Raw genomic sequence first — 17,048 nt, forward strand, 5'->3', positions numbered from 1 at the left:
ACCAGGCTAGTTGTTCCTTCAGAAATAACCTCCTGTGTGTCTGGATCACACATAGCCATCTGTGATTGTTCTATAGTCATCTGTGCAACCTGTACCAACCCAAACATGCTCTTTCATTCTGCAGCACTCAAAACCAAAGACACAGCTCCTAAATTAGTCACTCACAACTTATTTCAGTAAAGGTTCCTCAGTAAACTGATGATATCAATCTACCAAATAAAACAACTCTTTCACACTATGTCCTCTGGTTTCAATAGTTTCTTGGTTTTTCCCTCACCCTACAATGACTACCTTCTTGGTGACCAGAGGTTTTAGAGGTACTTTCTGTTGCCCCTGCATAATTTTTACCTTGGAGTGGGGGCAGCTGTGAGGCTAGTGGTTGAAGCTCAGACTCACTGAAATCTGAGCTTGGTCTAGCATCAGGGTCTGATCCAGCACTCTTTTACTTTTAGTTTAGCTATTAACAGATAACAATTACCAAGGGATTGTATATTTTACCTCTTTCTTATTAGTCTGCATTTCCTTATTCATTCAGTGAGACAACTCCCCAGGAGTTGGAGTTGATGAAATAAAATTCATATTTTATGGCAAGACAAGAAAAATTTAAACATAAACTTTTTCTCTGCCCCTTTGGGCTTCCTCTCTCTCCTCTAGTGTGTATTGTGCATCTGCACTAACCAGACCTCCCTAGGAGATAACCTTCCTTCTTAATCTTGTAAGGGGTCATGATGGCCCCCTACTCACTTTGTACATGCAGATCCGGATTGTGTAAACTGTCAATACATCACTTGATATATAATCCTTTGTCTCAAAAATGTATATAACTGTACTTTGACCTCTAACAGGTGGAACAGTCCTCAGAGCTTTCTGAAAGTCTGCCTTCCTAGTTATAATCCTCAGGTTGTCTCAAATAAAATTTTCTATTTCTTTCTTAGACTGACTGTCAATTTTTCATCAACAGATCTATCCCTAAATTCCATTAGTAACTTTTACCCTTAGTAATGGATTGTAGCACAGCTGTTGCTCCATACCATGCACGACCATGAATCAAAGGTTCCTCAACCCCCACCCTTTCATCCTTTCTTTTCCCAAACTACATGTTTATGTGAGCCAGGACTTTCTAGCAAATCCCACTTCTCTGACACCAACTAAAGTGGTTCTGAACCCAATTCCAATCTGTGTGTGTCGGGGTGTTGGGGGGAAGATAGTTTCCTACAACAACAACAATTCTCAATGCCAGCAAGGTGTCCTAGGATTAAACTTAATTATGACACTATCTACCCAGAGAGAGCATCAGAGTCCACAGGTCAGGGGCTCAGTCCCACAAGACTGCTCTCCACTTCAAATGTCAATCTCAAGCCCAGGTTGTTACTTGCGCTTCTGACCGACCAACTACAGACTGGAGGTTTCCACGACTCCCTCCTTGGACTTCAGATGCCAACTGCGAATCCAGGTTGCTACCTGTACGGCTAGACAGCTACCACCTGGCTATAAATTAGAGGTTCCTATGGCTTCCTCCTTAATTTCAATTAATTTGCTAGAGTGGCTTACAGAATTCAGAGAAACATTTTACCTACCAGATTACTGGTTTATTACCAAAGGATGTAATTCAGAAACAGCCAGATGGATACATAGGGCAAGGTATGGAGAATGGGTACAGAGCTTCCATGCACTCTCCCAATGCTCCACTGTCCCAGAATCTCCCCATGTTCTCCAACTCAGAAGCTCTCCAAACCCCATCATTTTGGGTGTTTACGGAGGCTTCAATACATAGGCATGATTGATTAAATCACTGGCCATTGGTGGTTGATTCAACTTCTAGCCTCTCTCCCCTCCCAGGAAGTAATAGGAGGGGTTTCGACTGAATATTACGACCTTCTAATCACAGAGTTGGTTTCTCCGGCGACGGACACCATCTTTGGTGCTTTCCAAAAGTCACCTCATTAACATAAACCCAGTTGTGGTGGAAAAAGGCTTGTTATGAGTAATAAAACACCTGTTTCACCATAATGGCTCTGAAGTGGATTTTAGAAACTGAGGACAAGAGACCACATATTATGACAAAATGGCTCCCATTGTTCTTATCATTCAGGAAATTTCAAAGGTTTCAGGAGCTGTGAGCCAGGAACCATGGATAGAGACCAAATATATATGAGAAATATATTTTGGTCCTCTGAATGACCAATTATATTACTTATATATCACAACATCACAGAAAGCTTACTACAATAACTACAGCAATCTAAACAGTATGGTACCAACATAAAGATAGACATATAAACCAGTGAAACAGAATAAAGAGCCATGAAATAAACCCTTGCATATGTGGCCAAATGATTTTTGACAAGGGTACCAAGATCATTCAATGGTAAATGGACATTCTTTTCAAGAAATGGTATTGGGAAAACTGGATATCCACATGCAAAAGAATGGATTTGGAGCTTTACCTTATACCACATACCAAAATTAACTCAAAATGGATCAATGACAAACTCAAGAGCTAAAATTTTGAAACTCTTAGAAGAAAATATAGGAAAGAACTTTATGGCATTGAGTTTGGCAATGATTTCTTGGATAGGACACCAAAACATAAAAAAAGATAAATTGGACTTTGTCAAAATTAAAAACTTATGTGCATCAAAAGACCCTTTCAAGACAGTGAAAAGGCAAGCCATAGAATGGGAGAAAATACTTGCAAATCATAATATATGATAATGGATTAATATCAAGAATATTTAAAGGACTCCTAAAACCTAACAACAATAACAAAAAAGCCAAACAACCCTATTTTTAAGGATTTATTTTTAAGGGCAAAGGCCTCAGATAGACATTATTTTCAAAAAAGATATGTAAATGGCCAATAAGCACATGAAAAGATGCACAACATCACTAGTCATTAGGGAAATACAAAGCAAAACCATGAGATACCACCTCACACACATTAAGATGGGTATTATCAAAACACAGAAAATAACAAATGTTGGCAAGGATGTGGAGAAATTGATACCCATGTGCATTTTTGATGTGAATGAAAAATGATTCAGCCACTGTGGAAAACAGTATGTCAGTTCTTCAAAAAGATTAAACATAGAATTACCATATGATGTAACAATTCCACTTCTAGTTATTTGCCCAAAATAATTGAAAGCAAGGGCTCAGACAGGTATTTTTACCACCAATGTTCTTAGCAACATGATTCACAACAGCCAAAAATTGGAAACAACCAAAATGTCCATTGACAGATGTATAGATAAACAAAATGTGGTATATACAAACAATGAAATGTTATTCAGTCTTAAAAAGAAGTAAAATTTTGATACATGCTACAAGGATAAACTTTGAAAATATTATGCTATATGAAACAGCCAGACAGACACAAAGCAACAAATATTATAGATACATTCTAGATACATTGTATCTAGATTTGTCAAATTTGTAGAGATAGAAAATAGAATAGTGCTCACAAGGGCCTGATCAGAGTGGGTAGTGGGAAGTTATTGTTTAATGGATACAGAGTTTCAGTTTGGGATGATAAAAAAAAGTTCTGGAGATTGATATTGATGATGGTTAAATGACAGTGTAAATGTACTTAATGTCACTGAATTATACACATAAAATTGGTTAAAATGGCAAACCTTATATGTTATTTTACCATAAGTTTTTAAAAACCATAGAAATGTACAATACAAAGGGTGAACCCTAATATACACTAAGGACTTTAGTTAGTAATAATGTATCAATACTCATTCATCAACTGTAACAAATATATCACACTAATGCAAGAGGCTAATAATATGGGAAACTGTGTGTAGGGAAAGGAGGTGGTGGAGAAGAAGTAGTAGCATAGGGCTTCCCTGGTGGCGCAGTGGTTGAGAATCTGCCTGCCAATGCAGGGGACATGGGTTCGAGCCCTGGTCTGGGAGGATCCCACATGCCGCAGAGCAACTAGGACCGTGAGCCACAACTACTGAGCCTGAGCCTCTGGAGCCTATGTTCCGCAACAAGAAAGGCCGTGATAGCGAGAGGCCCGTGCACCGTGATGAAGAGTGGCCCCTGCTTGCCGCAACTAGAGAAAGCCCTTGCACAGAAATGAAGACCCAACACAGCCAAAAATAAATAAATAAATTAAATTAAAAAAAAAAGAATGGAGGGCAATGTCTACACTATATACTGAGTCCCCTTAAAAAAAAAAAAGAAGTAGTAGTATAGGGGAGCTCTCTGTACTATCTGCTTAATTTTTCTATAAACCTAAAACTGCTCTAAAACATAAAGTCAAATAATTTTTTAAATGCCAGTATTATTGCATTTTTGGTTTGTTATTACTTGTTTTTATTCCAGTGTATTTTATTTATTCATTTATTTTTATTAAAGTATAGTTGACACAATATTATGTTAGTGTCAGGTGTACAACATAGTGATCCAACAATTAAGTACATTATGAAATGATCACTACAAGTCCAGTAACCATCTGTCACCATACAAAATTATTACAGTATTATTGACTCTATTCTTTATGCTGTATATTACATCTCCATGACTTATTTTATGACTGAAAGTTTGTTATCTCTTAATCCTCTTCATCCACTGTCCCATAATCCCCACTCCCCTCCCCTCTGGCAACCACATATTTGCTCCCTGTATCTGTAAGTCTGTTCATGTTTTTCCAGGGTTTCTTTTTGTTTTCTTTTTCTTTTTTCTTTTTTGGCCATGCAGTTTACGGGATTTCAGTTCCCTGACCAGGAATTAAACCTGGGCCACAGCACTGAAATCCCAGAATCCTAACCACTAGGCCACCAAGGAACTCCCACTGTTTCCATTTTGTTTTGTTTGTTTTGTTTTTTAGATTCCACATATAAGTGAGCTCATGTGGTACTTGTCTTTCTCTGTCTGATTTATTTCACTTAGCAAACCATAAACAAAACAAAAAGACAACCTACTGAATGGCAGAAAATAATTGCAAATGATATGTCCAATAAGAGGTTAATATCCAAATTATAAAGAAATCACACAACTCAATATAAAAAAAGAAAAATGAACAATCCAATTAAAAGATGGGCAGAGAACCTGAATAGACATTTCTCTAAAGAAGACAGACAGATGGCCAATAGACACATGAAAAGATGCTCAACATCACTAATCATCAGGGAAATGCAGGTCTAAACCACAATATCACCCCATACCTGTTAGAAAGGCTATTATCAAAAAGACAAGAAGTAACATGTTGGCGAGGATGTGGAGAAAAGGGAACCCTCATGCACTGTTGGTGGGAATGTAAATTGGTGTAGCCACTATGGAAAAAACAGTATGGAAGTTCCTCAAAAAATTAAAAATAGAACTAGCATACCATCCAGCAACTCCACTTCTGAGTATTTACCTGAAGAAAACAAAAACACTAATTTGAAAAGATATATGCACCCCTATACTCATTGCGGCATTATTTAGAATAGCCAAGATGTGGAAACAACCTAGATGTCCATCAATAGATGAATGGACAAAGAAGATACACACACTCATTAATGAGTAATAACTTTTCATTCTGTCTTGGTGTGTGTATGTGTGTGACATCATCAGTATCGGCATCTGAACCAAATCTGGGGTGATAGTGTATTCTGTCTCTGAGGGGTGGCCACAACAGTCCCAAAAAGAAAATATATTTTTCTGTATAGTGGAGCCATGGGTTTCTTGCAGAATGAAGAGAAAGGGAGAGGGAATTAATTGTAAAGCTTTTCACTTAATAGAGTTGTTCATCTAGGCTATCTTTGGTAATTTTAATATTGTATTTCAAAACTTTATATATAATGACATTAATGGATTTATGTAAATTATAAAAGTTCCTACCATTGTTCTCGGTATACCAGAAAAATGACATTACTTTAACAGGAGGCTCAAATGGAAAAGGCACAACCTTTGAGCCATTTCCTCTTGTTTCTTATCCTCTTGAGATTTATACACCAAGGGGTGACAGCCACAGAAGTTTTTGTTTTTCATACCAGACTAGTTTTGACTCAGAAGAAATTATCTGTTATGAAAACTTAAGAATGATAGTGTGCCCCTCCTCTAAAAGCTTTTTTGTACTTGGTCACTGGCTCGCTGAGGGATGAATCATTAGTTCTGGATGAGGATTTCTCACCTAAGGTGCTTCAGAGAGCCTGAAGTCCCATGTGGCTTGAATGCAGGTGGGATATAATGGGGACAATGAAAATATGCTGAAGGATATAGAGCCTTGAAAGACTTGCTAGGGAATTTGGTGATATTTTATAGATGGATTCCCCTGAAAGTTCCTCATTTAAAATTGAGGGTGGGTAAATAAATAAATAAATAAATAGATAGATAGATAGATAAATAAATAAATAAAATTGAGGGCCCAGCAAAGGGTCGGTAGGTGCTAATAGTCCAGTTGTGTTGCAGGAAGATTCCCTGCTTTACTTGATGACAGGAAAGATGAGAAATCTACACTGATTTTTACCCCCAGCCAGCAACATATTGAGACAAGTAACATCTGGATCAGCCCTGATACTACATGGGCTTGCCTGAATTATTTTTCCAGAAAAGGACATGAAACAAGAGATGAGCAATGGGGTTTTGACTTTGAGTACACCCCAGGAACAATTTGGGAACTGACTATGTCTTCCATAATTCCTACTCAAGGACAGACCATCAGCTTCTTGCTTTGATACAATACCTACATACCCCAAACTCACCCTTCTCTTTAACTAATGGAAAATTTCACAGCCATCAACTGATTAAGTGTGTGCTCCACAGGGCATTTGAGACACAGAATATTTCCAAAGGGTCTGGTCCAATTGTACTGTGAAGATCCCCAATTCTGAAAGCAGTACCCACAGCTAGAATTCCAGACTATGGGAGTTTTGTGGATTAAAAACCAAGTTATAAAGAACGCCAAAAATCATCTAAGTTGCAACTGTATGTTGCAAAAAGCCTACCTACATTTTTTCACCCTTAATGCACAAACGTGGCTGGTTGTCTTTCATTTTAACTCCTAGATATACAGAAGATAGATTCAGATTTGACCTCAACAGAAATTAAACTAAAGATAGCTGCTAAAACTAGGGGTACATGACATCTTGTTGAGATTTGTAGGTTTAGGCCTTCCCCCAAACACATAAAAAGTTAGGAGAGAGAGGAAGCTCAATAGAAAGACCAGTAATTGTACACTGTATTTCTCAATACCCAATTTCCCAATTCTGGGCAGTTAAGGAAAGAGGAATGATAACAGCAAAGGAGACAGAGGGTAGGAGAGGCAGAGGTGACCCCAGATCCCAATCTAAACTCTGGCATTCTATGCCACAAACTCTTAACCAGAACTTAGCTTTTGTTAGGTATAAACAGGAGGAGCTGAGGTAGTATAGACAACGTGGCTTCAGCTCTGTAAACTGTACAAATAAATAGGATAGTGGGATTAGGGGAAGTAATTTCTTCCTAACCACACACTCCTAAAGGACTTTGGTCTGCTGTGGCTGCCTCATAGAGCTGAGCTCTAATCAAAAGGGATCATCACAAACAGGGCACTGTCATCAACCGTAGGTGCAAATCACCAAGTCCAAAGCATTGGTCAGCAAACAAAAGCAAATATGAGAGCAAACAGTCATAAAGATGGGGCAAATGAGATTTTCTATGAAGCAATTTTTTTAGTTAGACCCTAGAAAGGCCCTCCTCTGAGACCCAGGAATACGGGGAGTGGGGGAGCCTCAGATGAAGCAGTAAACTTGGTACCCCAAGATGGGGCACCTGGATGTTGAGGGTACAGTGGGACTAGGTCCTTTTAGAACCACACTTCCATGGCTTTGCTAAATGGGAATGAAAACCAGGAACTTTCCTGGAGGTTAAAAAGCTTCAAGATATCCTGATAAGACATCTTATGTGAAAGGCTGAGCACAAGTTCTGGGACTCAAACTGGAATGAAAGCATCTGTGTTCCTTTACTCCTAAGTCTATGTCTTCACCCCTTTCCCCAGGTCTGCCCAGATGTCAGCCAGTAGCACAGTCCTGTCTTCTTGTGTACAGAGTGATTCTACTCTTTGAACATGCTGAAACTAAATGATCTTTCAATGTAAACTTGTTTTGTTTGTACCCCACTACAGACGCAGACAGTGCTCTTTATTATTCTGTTACTTGTGCTTTATCCCTCTGACTAGACTTCAACTGAAGAACTAGGACAATGTTTTCACCAGTTTTAGCATGCAACTTTATTTACATGTAAATGAAGTATTAATGAATACACTTATGTCAATATAAAGCACAGAAGTATAGTTTACTCAGGATGAATAAGTTCATTATTAGGTCATATTGCAGAAATACTAAAAATATCTTAATTTATATAGCACAGTAAAAATCAACAAACATTCAAGCTCTCAAGATCATTTGGTATCCATAAAACTGCCTCCTTCAATCAGCACAGATGGCATAAATATTGAACTTATAATATGCATTCATTTCATATTACAACACCAAAAAGTTATTCAAGGCTTTGTGAGAACATACGGCTATTCAGAGTTTGAGTATTAATCGTATAACTTTATCTCTCACCTCAGGATCACTGTGCTCTGCTAAGTCTTGTAGTTTCTGACCAAACTGTTTTGCTTCCTGGAATATGGAAATAAGTTCAGATTTAGTGAACTCTTCCTTGGTAAATAGCTTCACCTTCTTTTTGAATTGGAAATTTATATTCTCAAATATTTCAATGGTATTAAGAATATTGGCCTTTGACTCATTTTTGTTAAACGGCGCAACCAGTGATGACAGTACTTTGGCACTGATCAGTTCTCTTGTATTGGCTTGATTTTTAGACAAGCGCGAAAACACTTTTAAAACATAAAACTTGGTTTTGCCACTTCCCTTGTTTAACAAGGTGAGGATATCTGGAATGTAATTGACAATCATATGGTGGTCCTCAAATTTTACACTCAGCTGCACTAATAATTTTAGTCCAGCCAGTTGCTCAGGGGAGTTCAAAGGAAAAGAGATTATGTCCTTACAAACTTGGTTTACATATGACTCTCCTGTTTTTGGTTCTCCAGAAGACTCAGAGTTGTCATCCACCATATTTAAAGTTCTAGGGTGTTCTTTAACATTGGGATTATTGACCAAGTTTTCAATCATAACAGTAATACCTACATCATGAATTATATCTTGGGTAAATGGATAAGCAGGACTGATACCCATTATCATTGTAGCTATTTCATGAATGAAAGGATCCCTAGTTAACTTAAGTAGGGCAACGAGTTTATCAAACTCTTTAGGCTCTAAACTAAAAACATGTGATTTGCAGCGGCAGGCTTTTGGATTGGGCCCATACTTTTCCCTATACTTAACCTGTTTTTTGAGCTCAGCTAAGGTCTGGAAGTAAGGCCCATTATAGGGTGGGATCTTGGTCAGAGGCCGAATCCCCAGAGGAGTTTCAATCAAGGTCTCAACCAGAGTCCAGTTCCCTTCTGGAGGCAAGGATCGCTCCCCTCCCTCTACTGGGACTAGGACACAAAACCTGGCCCTTGACCATGCTGCCGCTTTTTGCTTTATAGTAAGTTCGGGTTTGGGCTTGGGCTTGGGCTTTTCCTGGATCTTACGTGGAGGCTTATACACTTGAAAAGGGGTCTCTTCTTCAGGCCAGAACCAGGATCCTACACTAGGCTCTTCTCCAGTCCAAAACCAAGAGCAGACATTTTCTTCAGCCTCATCACTGGACTCAATTACAATACCAGCTCTGTCCCCCACCCTCAACTTGATGCTGGCCTCTCTCCTTCTCTGGGACCTGGACCCAATATTGTCTTTACCATCAGCCTTAGCAAAGGACCTGATATTGACTTCACTTCCAGCACCAGCCTTGACTTCATACTTGGTCACAGCACTGACCCTGGACATAGGCATGGCCTTTGACTTGGTTTGGGACACTATACCAGGTTCTGTAGGGGGGTCTGCCTTAGTCTCAGCCACAACTCTAGTCTTAGTTTTAGCTTCCATCTTGCTCACTTCCCTTGTCAAGGCACGGCCTCAGTGTAGGTCACTGCCTGTATCCTGGCCATTGCTCCATCCCCAGGCTTGGCCTGGGTCACTGGTCCTGTTTCCGATTCTGTCTCAGCCACTGCCTTGGCATGGATCTTAGCCTTGGCTCTAGTGTTGGCAGGGCCACAGATTCCAGCTTTCAGGCCAGCCCCAGCCCCTCCTCTGCCCTTGCCTTAGCCTCGAAGCCAGTCATGATCCAAGTTAAAGGCAAGGCCAAGTTATGTATCCCCACCCCCGTCTCAGCCTTGACTGAAGGTCTCTCCCAAGTTGGTGTTTTCATACAAAGTCCAGTTGTCACTCAGCCCCCTTTCCAACTATAGGCTCTGCCAGTGATATAAACAACGTGCAGAGGAAGCTCACTCAGGGAAAGGAAGGATGGCTGTGTGCCTGAGCGCAGCCCTGTGGAGGGTGGTGGTCTTCAGCCACTCCAAGGCCACCAGATCTGCCACTGAAGTTGGACCTAGGGGTGGAGGAAGGAAATGGGGCTTTGAGTCTTTTCCAACTTTTTGCTCATGTTGATTAGCACAGAGAGACAGGAAAGTATGAAAATTCAGTGCTAAGTGTAAAAGGTAGATAATTAGCAAAATCCTTCTCCCTTCATTTCATGCTCCCTACTGTAGTTGCAACTACTGTAGTTGCAACTGATCTTTTTTCCAGACACAAAACAGAGTATGGAGAGTGGAAAAGCTGAATGGGAGTGAGAGACTGAAGATTCCCTAGACTGGCTCTCTACCCCTACCACACCCAAGCAGATCTCCACTACTTCATCCTACAGGTCTACTGAGGAAGTCTCCACATACACTAACCTTCTCTGATCTGGAGTAATTTTCTCCTCCTTTCCTTGCTTCCAATGATGACAAGCCCTACAGCAGACCTAAAGGCAGATCTATAGACAAATAAACAAACAGGAGGATTGGAAACTGATCTCTTGGTAGACTGACTTTGGTCCCTGGTCCCTATATATGTAGTTTGTCTAGTGTTTCCCTCCTTCTGGTCCCTTCCCCCATTGCCTGCTTCAGGACTGCTCCTCCTCTCTGTTTCCCACTATTTTCCACTTCAGTGACTGCCCTGGCACTTCCCTGTTTCAAAAATGGACTGGGGTGAAGCATAAGAATAGGAAAACCAAGTGGGAAGTAATAAAAGCAGGTATTACCCTTCTATACCCCCAAAGCTTAGGAAGGCTCCCAACTAAATCAGCAGGGGACCAAACGGGTTAGTAAACTGGCAAAACAGAAGAGATAGAATTCTCTATCTCAATCACTCTACCCTCACACCAATCTAAACAGATATAGGACACATTTCTCTTCTTCATTATTTCCTAGCTTCAAGTTGGGTTACCATTTACAAGCCTTCACAACAACTGAGAGTTCCACAGACCTAAGGACAGACCTACACGCAAAGATTCACAAATGCAGAGTTAAATAAATAAACAGAGACAATGGAGACCGAGCCCTTGGTAGAGATCAGTACGTAGGACACTGATCCTTTCTGGATACAAGTACCTGATTGCCAAAAATTTCTCTTTCTTCCTCCCCTCCCCCAAATCTCCAAGCTCCTCTGCTCCATTCTCAAAGTCTGACAATTGCCCTGCAGAGACAACTCGAAAATCGCTGCAAGATAGTGGTGGTGTTAGTAGGGATGGAATGCTCAAACCATGGAAATTGGCTTCGAAATCAAAGAAAAGTATGATTTCCAAATTTCATCTAAGTTCTTGTGTTTCCTTTTTTTCCCCAAAGCCTATCATTTTCTTCAACACAATGGGAATAAGGAAGGGCTGTTTGGAAAGCTGGCAGAAAGGAGATCTGGAATTTCCCCTAGATTCCTACCTGCTCTAGTCTTAGCCATCTACCACATCCAAGCACTGACCTCTCTACAGAAATTAAGCCAATTTTCTTTTTCTTATACCCTTTGAGGTTCACTGCCCCCTACCGGTCTTTACAGAAACATAGAGTACCGCAAATGCAGAAACAGACCTACACATATAAACGCATGATACATACTCAACGACCCAATGAAAAGACAGTGGGAGAGACTTGGTTATTAATAGTTAGCCTAGTAACCAGGACAGGAGACCCTTTTCTAATCCAGGGCCTTGATTATCAAACACTTACAACCTCCTTTTACACTCTTTCCCTCCCAGGGCTCCCCAGACCACTGCTCTCACAGACAGCAGCAGCCCCTCCTCCTATTAATGTAATCCACCATTTCTCCGCTAGAAGCCGCTACTACACTCCTTTCCCTCCCCAAACATGGTGGGTTGGGGGAGGGCAGTGTCGGGAAATAAAGCTAGCAAGAGGCAGATCATTTTTAATTTATCATTGCGTGCCGCTCAAATGAACCCTGTCCCTCTCTCCCTCTCACCACCCGCGCCCCATGACCAAGTCACATCTCCCACGTTCATCTCTGACACCCATATCCACACTCCCAAGCAATGCCCGCCTTCTCACTGACCTGCTCTGCTTGGATGAGAGGCAGTTTTCTCATTTCCTTGCCTCGAGGGGTGCCGAACCCTAAGAAAGAGGGACGGACAGTCAGACGGATACAAGGACACGAGACAATGGCGGCGACTATGTTTGGGGTTTGGCCCGGCACGGCAGATTCATGACGAGATACCTGCTTTATCAGATAAAGGGCCGTAACTGGCAAACGACTGTAACTTTCTGGAATTTCCTTCTCCTTACCGCCCCCAGGACGCCTCAGGGACCCGCTCCTAGTGACTCTTAACAGCTACCTTTTCCTCCGCAGACTTTGTCTCTCCACGTCCCCAGAACCAAAACCGAGCAGCTTTAGCGGAGTTGAAGGCGATCCGGCCTCACGGAAGCGGAGTGATACCAGGCCTTGCATAGTGCCGCTTTCTCTGTCAGCGAGCTCCGTCCCGCCTACCCTGGCTGTTTCGGTACTGGAGTGGGCAGGGGCGGGGTCTGGATTTTTAGAAAGCAGCGCTGGACGGAGAGAAGCCGACTAAACCAAAGGGTCTCGGTATTAGTTCCCCTCTGTTAGGGAGTTCCTCCACCCCAAACCTACAATCTTTTCCCCTGAACTGAAATGTATACGGGTTTCGGGAGGTGACATCAGTGAATCCGCTTCGGCCTGATAAGGCGGACGGATACCAAAATATAGTTGTTACAAATTCCCTTCTCCAAAGCCTGCGGCCTGCCGTAGTGTGTGGGTTGGGGGAGGGGGCCGAGGTAAGAAGGTCAGGAAGGAGGCTCAAGACTGAAAGAGGAAGGTAAATTCTGATCTATTCCAAAAACTATGCGTCACCTTTATGAGAGAAGCCCCTTCAAGCCGCCCTTCTCAGCAATCAGCCTTTTGAACTAAAGGGCAGGGGCGGGGCGGGGCGCCTGGAAAGCTGCTCTGGTCCGACTTGCTGATCAATATAAAACACCTTAGTCTTTTCTTGTTCTCCTCTAAGTTTCTCGCCCTTATTGCCTACTGTATTTCTTGCACAGAAATAGTCGAAGGTAAGGTGGGATGAGAATATAGGGAAAGCACAGATGGACGGAGAGAAGCATATTAATACCAAACTACCCCGGTGTATACATAAGGCATTCTTATGCCCTGCCTCCCCTCCTGACGCCCACGATATTTTCTGCACCTAAACACGCAGGAGCCTGAGCATGGGTATGTGGAAAACAACTCTGTACTCATGGAAGAGGATGAATCTCAAATATCTTTGTACTCGAGCCACCTCCCACCCCACACCCCCACCGCAGGGTTTCCTTATTTGTCACCTAAAATGGAAGGTGAAGTGGAAGAGAGTTAAGAAAGCAGCACTAAAGTGAGAAGGGATTAAATGCCAAACTATCTCGTTGTGGGGCCCTTTTTACGCCTGACCCACCATATTGCCTACACAAAAAGTCAGATGAGGTAGAGGAAATAGCAGAAAAGGAGGCTGGAAGAGGAGAGGCGATTTGAGGCCAGACCACCCCGGAGGTTCTGGGCAGCCCTCCCCAGTTCTGCTTTCACTGTTCCTGGGACCACGGAGGGGAGGAAGGTGGGAGGCGGCGCCCGTGGAGGCCGAGCCACTGCCCCTCTTCTAAGGGATGACAGCCCTAGATAGACCTCTGGCCTGAGGAAACAAACCACCTGTCTGTGCCAGTGTTGTCATTCTTTCTGCCACACTGCCATTTTCTCAGTCACAGTGGTAGCACACTTTGCCATTTCGCCATCCCCACAGTTGCCCAGGAAAGAGGGCCTTTCCCTGTCAGAACCCGCAGCGCCTCAGACAACCCTCCCTGTCTCACCCCACAGCCAGGTGTCAGGCACCAGGTAGGGCCTCACCTGGCTCCTCTTCACTGTCCTCTCTAAGGAAAAAGGAACACTACCCATGCACTTCTCAAGGGAGATCCTAGCTGCTCTCCTGACTTCTCTCACCACTACATCCTGCCTAATGAATGCATATGCTCATTCTCCCTGAATATATATATACATATTTTTTGATTTTCCATTCCAAGTTGAAAAAAGTGAGGGGCCATTGAGTCATGAAAATTCCATGGCACCTTCTGCTGTTTACAGATCAAGGCCTATCTCTAGGTTTGTCTTTGTCTTTGATGTCTGTAACCCCAAGGCTTAGCCTAGAGTCTGCCATATGGGAGATGCTCTGTGTATAATTTTCAATGGAGGAAGGAAGCAAAGATTTTTTAAAAATACATTTTGAAAAGAAACCTGGAGAATCTAAATCACATTTTGCAATGAACATTTGGGAGGATACGCGTAATTTAGATTTGATAGTTTTTTTTTTCCTTTTCTGTCTTTTTTTCATGCTTGAAACTATGCCTTACTAAGCTCCTTAATATATAGCAAACCCCTATGAAATCATAAAGAAAAGACCAGTGACCAACAATCCAGTAGAAAAATAAGCACATATATGAACAGATTGTTCATAAAAAAGACAAATCAACATTTCTTAAATATATGAGAAAATCTTTCATCTCACTGATAATAACAGAAGTGAAAATTATAATTACAATGATATATTGTTTCTCATCAATCATATTGGCAAAGAACAAGAAGTTTGGAAACAAATTGGATTGGAGAAAAGGTGGGAAAACTGGCATCCTTATACATTGTTAGTGGCTTGCCTCTTTTGGAGGGTAATCTATTGTTAGACAAATATGTGAAAGAGACTTGGAGGCTTACTTGTATGAACTTTTGTGTGTGCTTTTCGAATTTCTAACCTCATATTTATAATAACTATTCAAAAATAAATTTTAACTTAAATAAAATATACCTTATAATCAGAGGATATTTTAAACACACCACATATTCTTAGAAATGCTCCAAATCCTCAGACTTACACACTTAGATTCTAAACCAGGCCACCATGTTAGTAAAAGACAGTGAGAAAGGCCCACTGGTTGTCTTAGAAATGTTTCCAATTCTGAAATGGCATTAACGAGGGTAGATGGTTTATCCTCCAAATTTGAAGGACAAACTTCCAAGAGGCCCTTAACTACACATTTCTCCTGTAAGATTCACAATCTATTTTACTGGGTAAGTCCATAATAAATGCTGTACGGGCACTATTACTACTATTAAAGATAATTGTGCTTTCCATCGAGGAGACTGTATCTGGATACATATAGAAGTGTGATGTGAAACAGCACTCTTGATACTTAGAAAATATCCAAAGAGCAGAAAGGGTAGCCATTGAAAATAACGATTATGGAAGATAAGCTTTCTATTTTTTAGGCACCTTTTTTGTTTTAGGGTAGTCCCAGATTTTGGTCCTTCCATTGGAGGAAACAAAGAATGGTGAGATAGTTCTCATGATTATACTCTTAACTGAGTTCATATGCTGCTTTAAAAATGTTCTTTGTTCTGAAAATCATTTAACTTCTTTTCTATTGCATTTTTTAAAATTTATTTATTTATTTATTTATTTATGGCTGCATTGGGTCTTCATTGCTGTGTGCAGGCTTTCTCTAGTTGCGGCAAGCAGAGGCTACTTTTCATTGCAGTGTGCGGGCTTCTCATTGCGGTGGCTTCACTTGTTATGTAGCACAGTCTCTAGGCATGTGGGCTTCCGTAGTTGTGGCACACAGGCTCAGTAGTTGTGGCACACGGGCTTAGTTGCTCCATGGCATGTGGGATCTTCCCAGACCAGGGCTCAAACCCATGTCCCCTATATTGGCAGGCAGATTCTTAACCACTGTGCCACCAGGGAAGTCCTATTGCAATTTTTTTTTTCGCGGTACAAGGGCCTCTCACTGTTGTGGCCTCTCCCGTTGCAGAGCACAGGCTCCGGACACACAGGCTCAGCGGCCATGGCTCACGGGCCCAGCCACTCCGCGGCATGTGGGATCTTCCCGGACCGGGGCACGAACCCGTGTCCCCTGCATTAGCAGGCGAACTCTCAACCACTGCGCCACCAGAGAAGCCCTTTGTTGTTGTTTTTTGTTTGTTTGTTTTGGGTTCTTTTTGCACCTATTGCAATTTTTTTAATTGAAGTTTCTGCGAATGTCTATTTTCTCTATCCTTTAACTTATTTTTTATTACCTAAGTTATATATGCTCACAGTAGAAAAATTGGTAATTATAAGAAAAACTTTTAGGAAAGGTATTGCATATCCTAACACTGATAAATACTGCTAACATTTTGGTATATATCCTTCCAGACATATCAGTGGCAGTCTGTGTCTACACAGACACACACATACACATGCATACACAAATAAACATGTCTTCACCAAAAATGATTTCATTATGTTTATTTCACTGTAATCAGTTATCTTTCCAGCAGCATAAAACATGCTATTATTTCTCCTATTTTATTTTATTTATTTAGTATTTATTTTTTTATCATTTTTAACATCTTTATTGGAGTAAAATTGCTTTACAATGGTGTGTTAGTTTCTGCTGTATAACAAAGTAAATCAGCTATACGTATACATATATACCCATATCCCCTCCCTCTTGCATCTCCATTCCACCCTCCCAATCCCTCCCTTCTAGGTGGTCACAAAGCACTGCACTGATTGCCCTGTGCAATGCGGCTGCTACCAACTAGCTACCTATTTTACATTTG

At 41.3% G+C, this 17,048-nt stretch overlaps 1 protein-coding gene across 5 annotated transcripts in view; it reads right to left on the minus strand.

Moving 5' to 3' along the window:
- The window catches only part of ARMCX5 (armadillo repeat containing X-linked 5), a 35,771-nt gene extending 22,892 nt beyond the window's left edge, over positions 1-12,879 (minus strand). For 2 of the 5 annotated variants that reach the window (XM_027099813.1, XM_027099818.1), the window contains exons 1-3: positions 12,751-12,879; positions 12,471-12,529; positions 8,547-10,479 (exon numbers count right to left, since the gene is read on the minus strand). In XM_027099813.1, the coding sequence (XP_026955614.1) occupies positions 8,547-9,977 (1,431 nt within the window). In that variant the 5' untranslated portion in view covers positions 9,978-10,479; positions 12,471-12,529; positions 12,751-12,879. The other 3 variants (XM_027099816.1, XM_027099817.1, XM_027099814.1) reach the window with 3 other exon arrangements.
- Positions 12,880-17,048: the final 4,169 nt, after the last annotated feature.

This window comes from Aethalodelphis obliquidens, unplaced genomic scaffold (genome assembly GCF_003676395.1).
Source record: "Aethalodelphis obliquidens isolate GAN/ISIS:26980383/991018 unplaced genomic scaffold, ASM367639v1 scaffold143, whole genome shotgun sequence".
NCBI classification, from domain to species: Eukaryota; Metazoa; Chordata; class Mammalia; order Artiodactyla; family Delphinidae; genus Aethalodelphis; species Aethalodelphis obliquidens.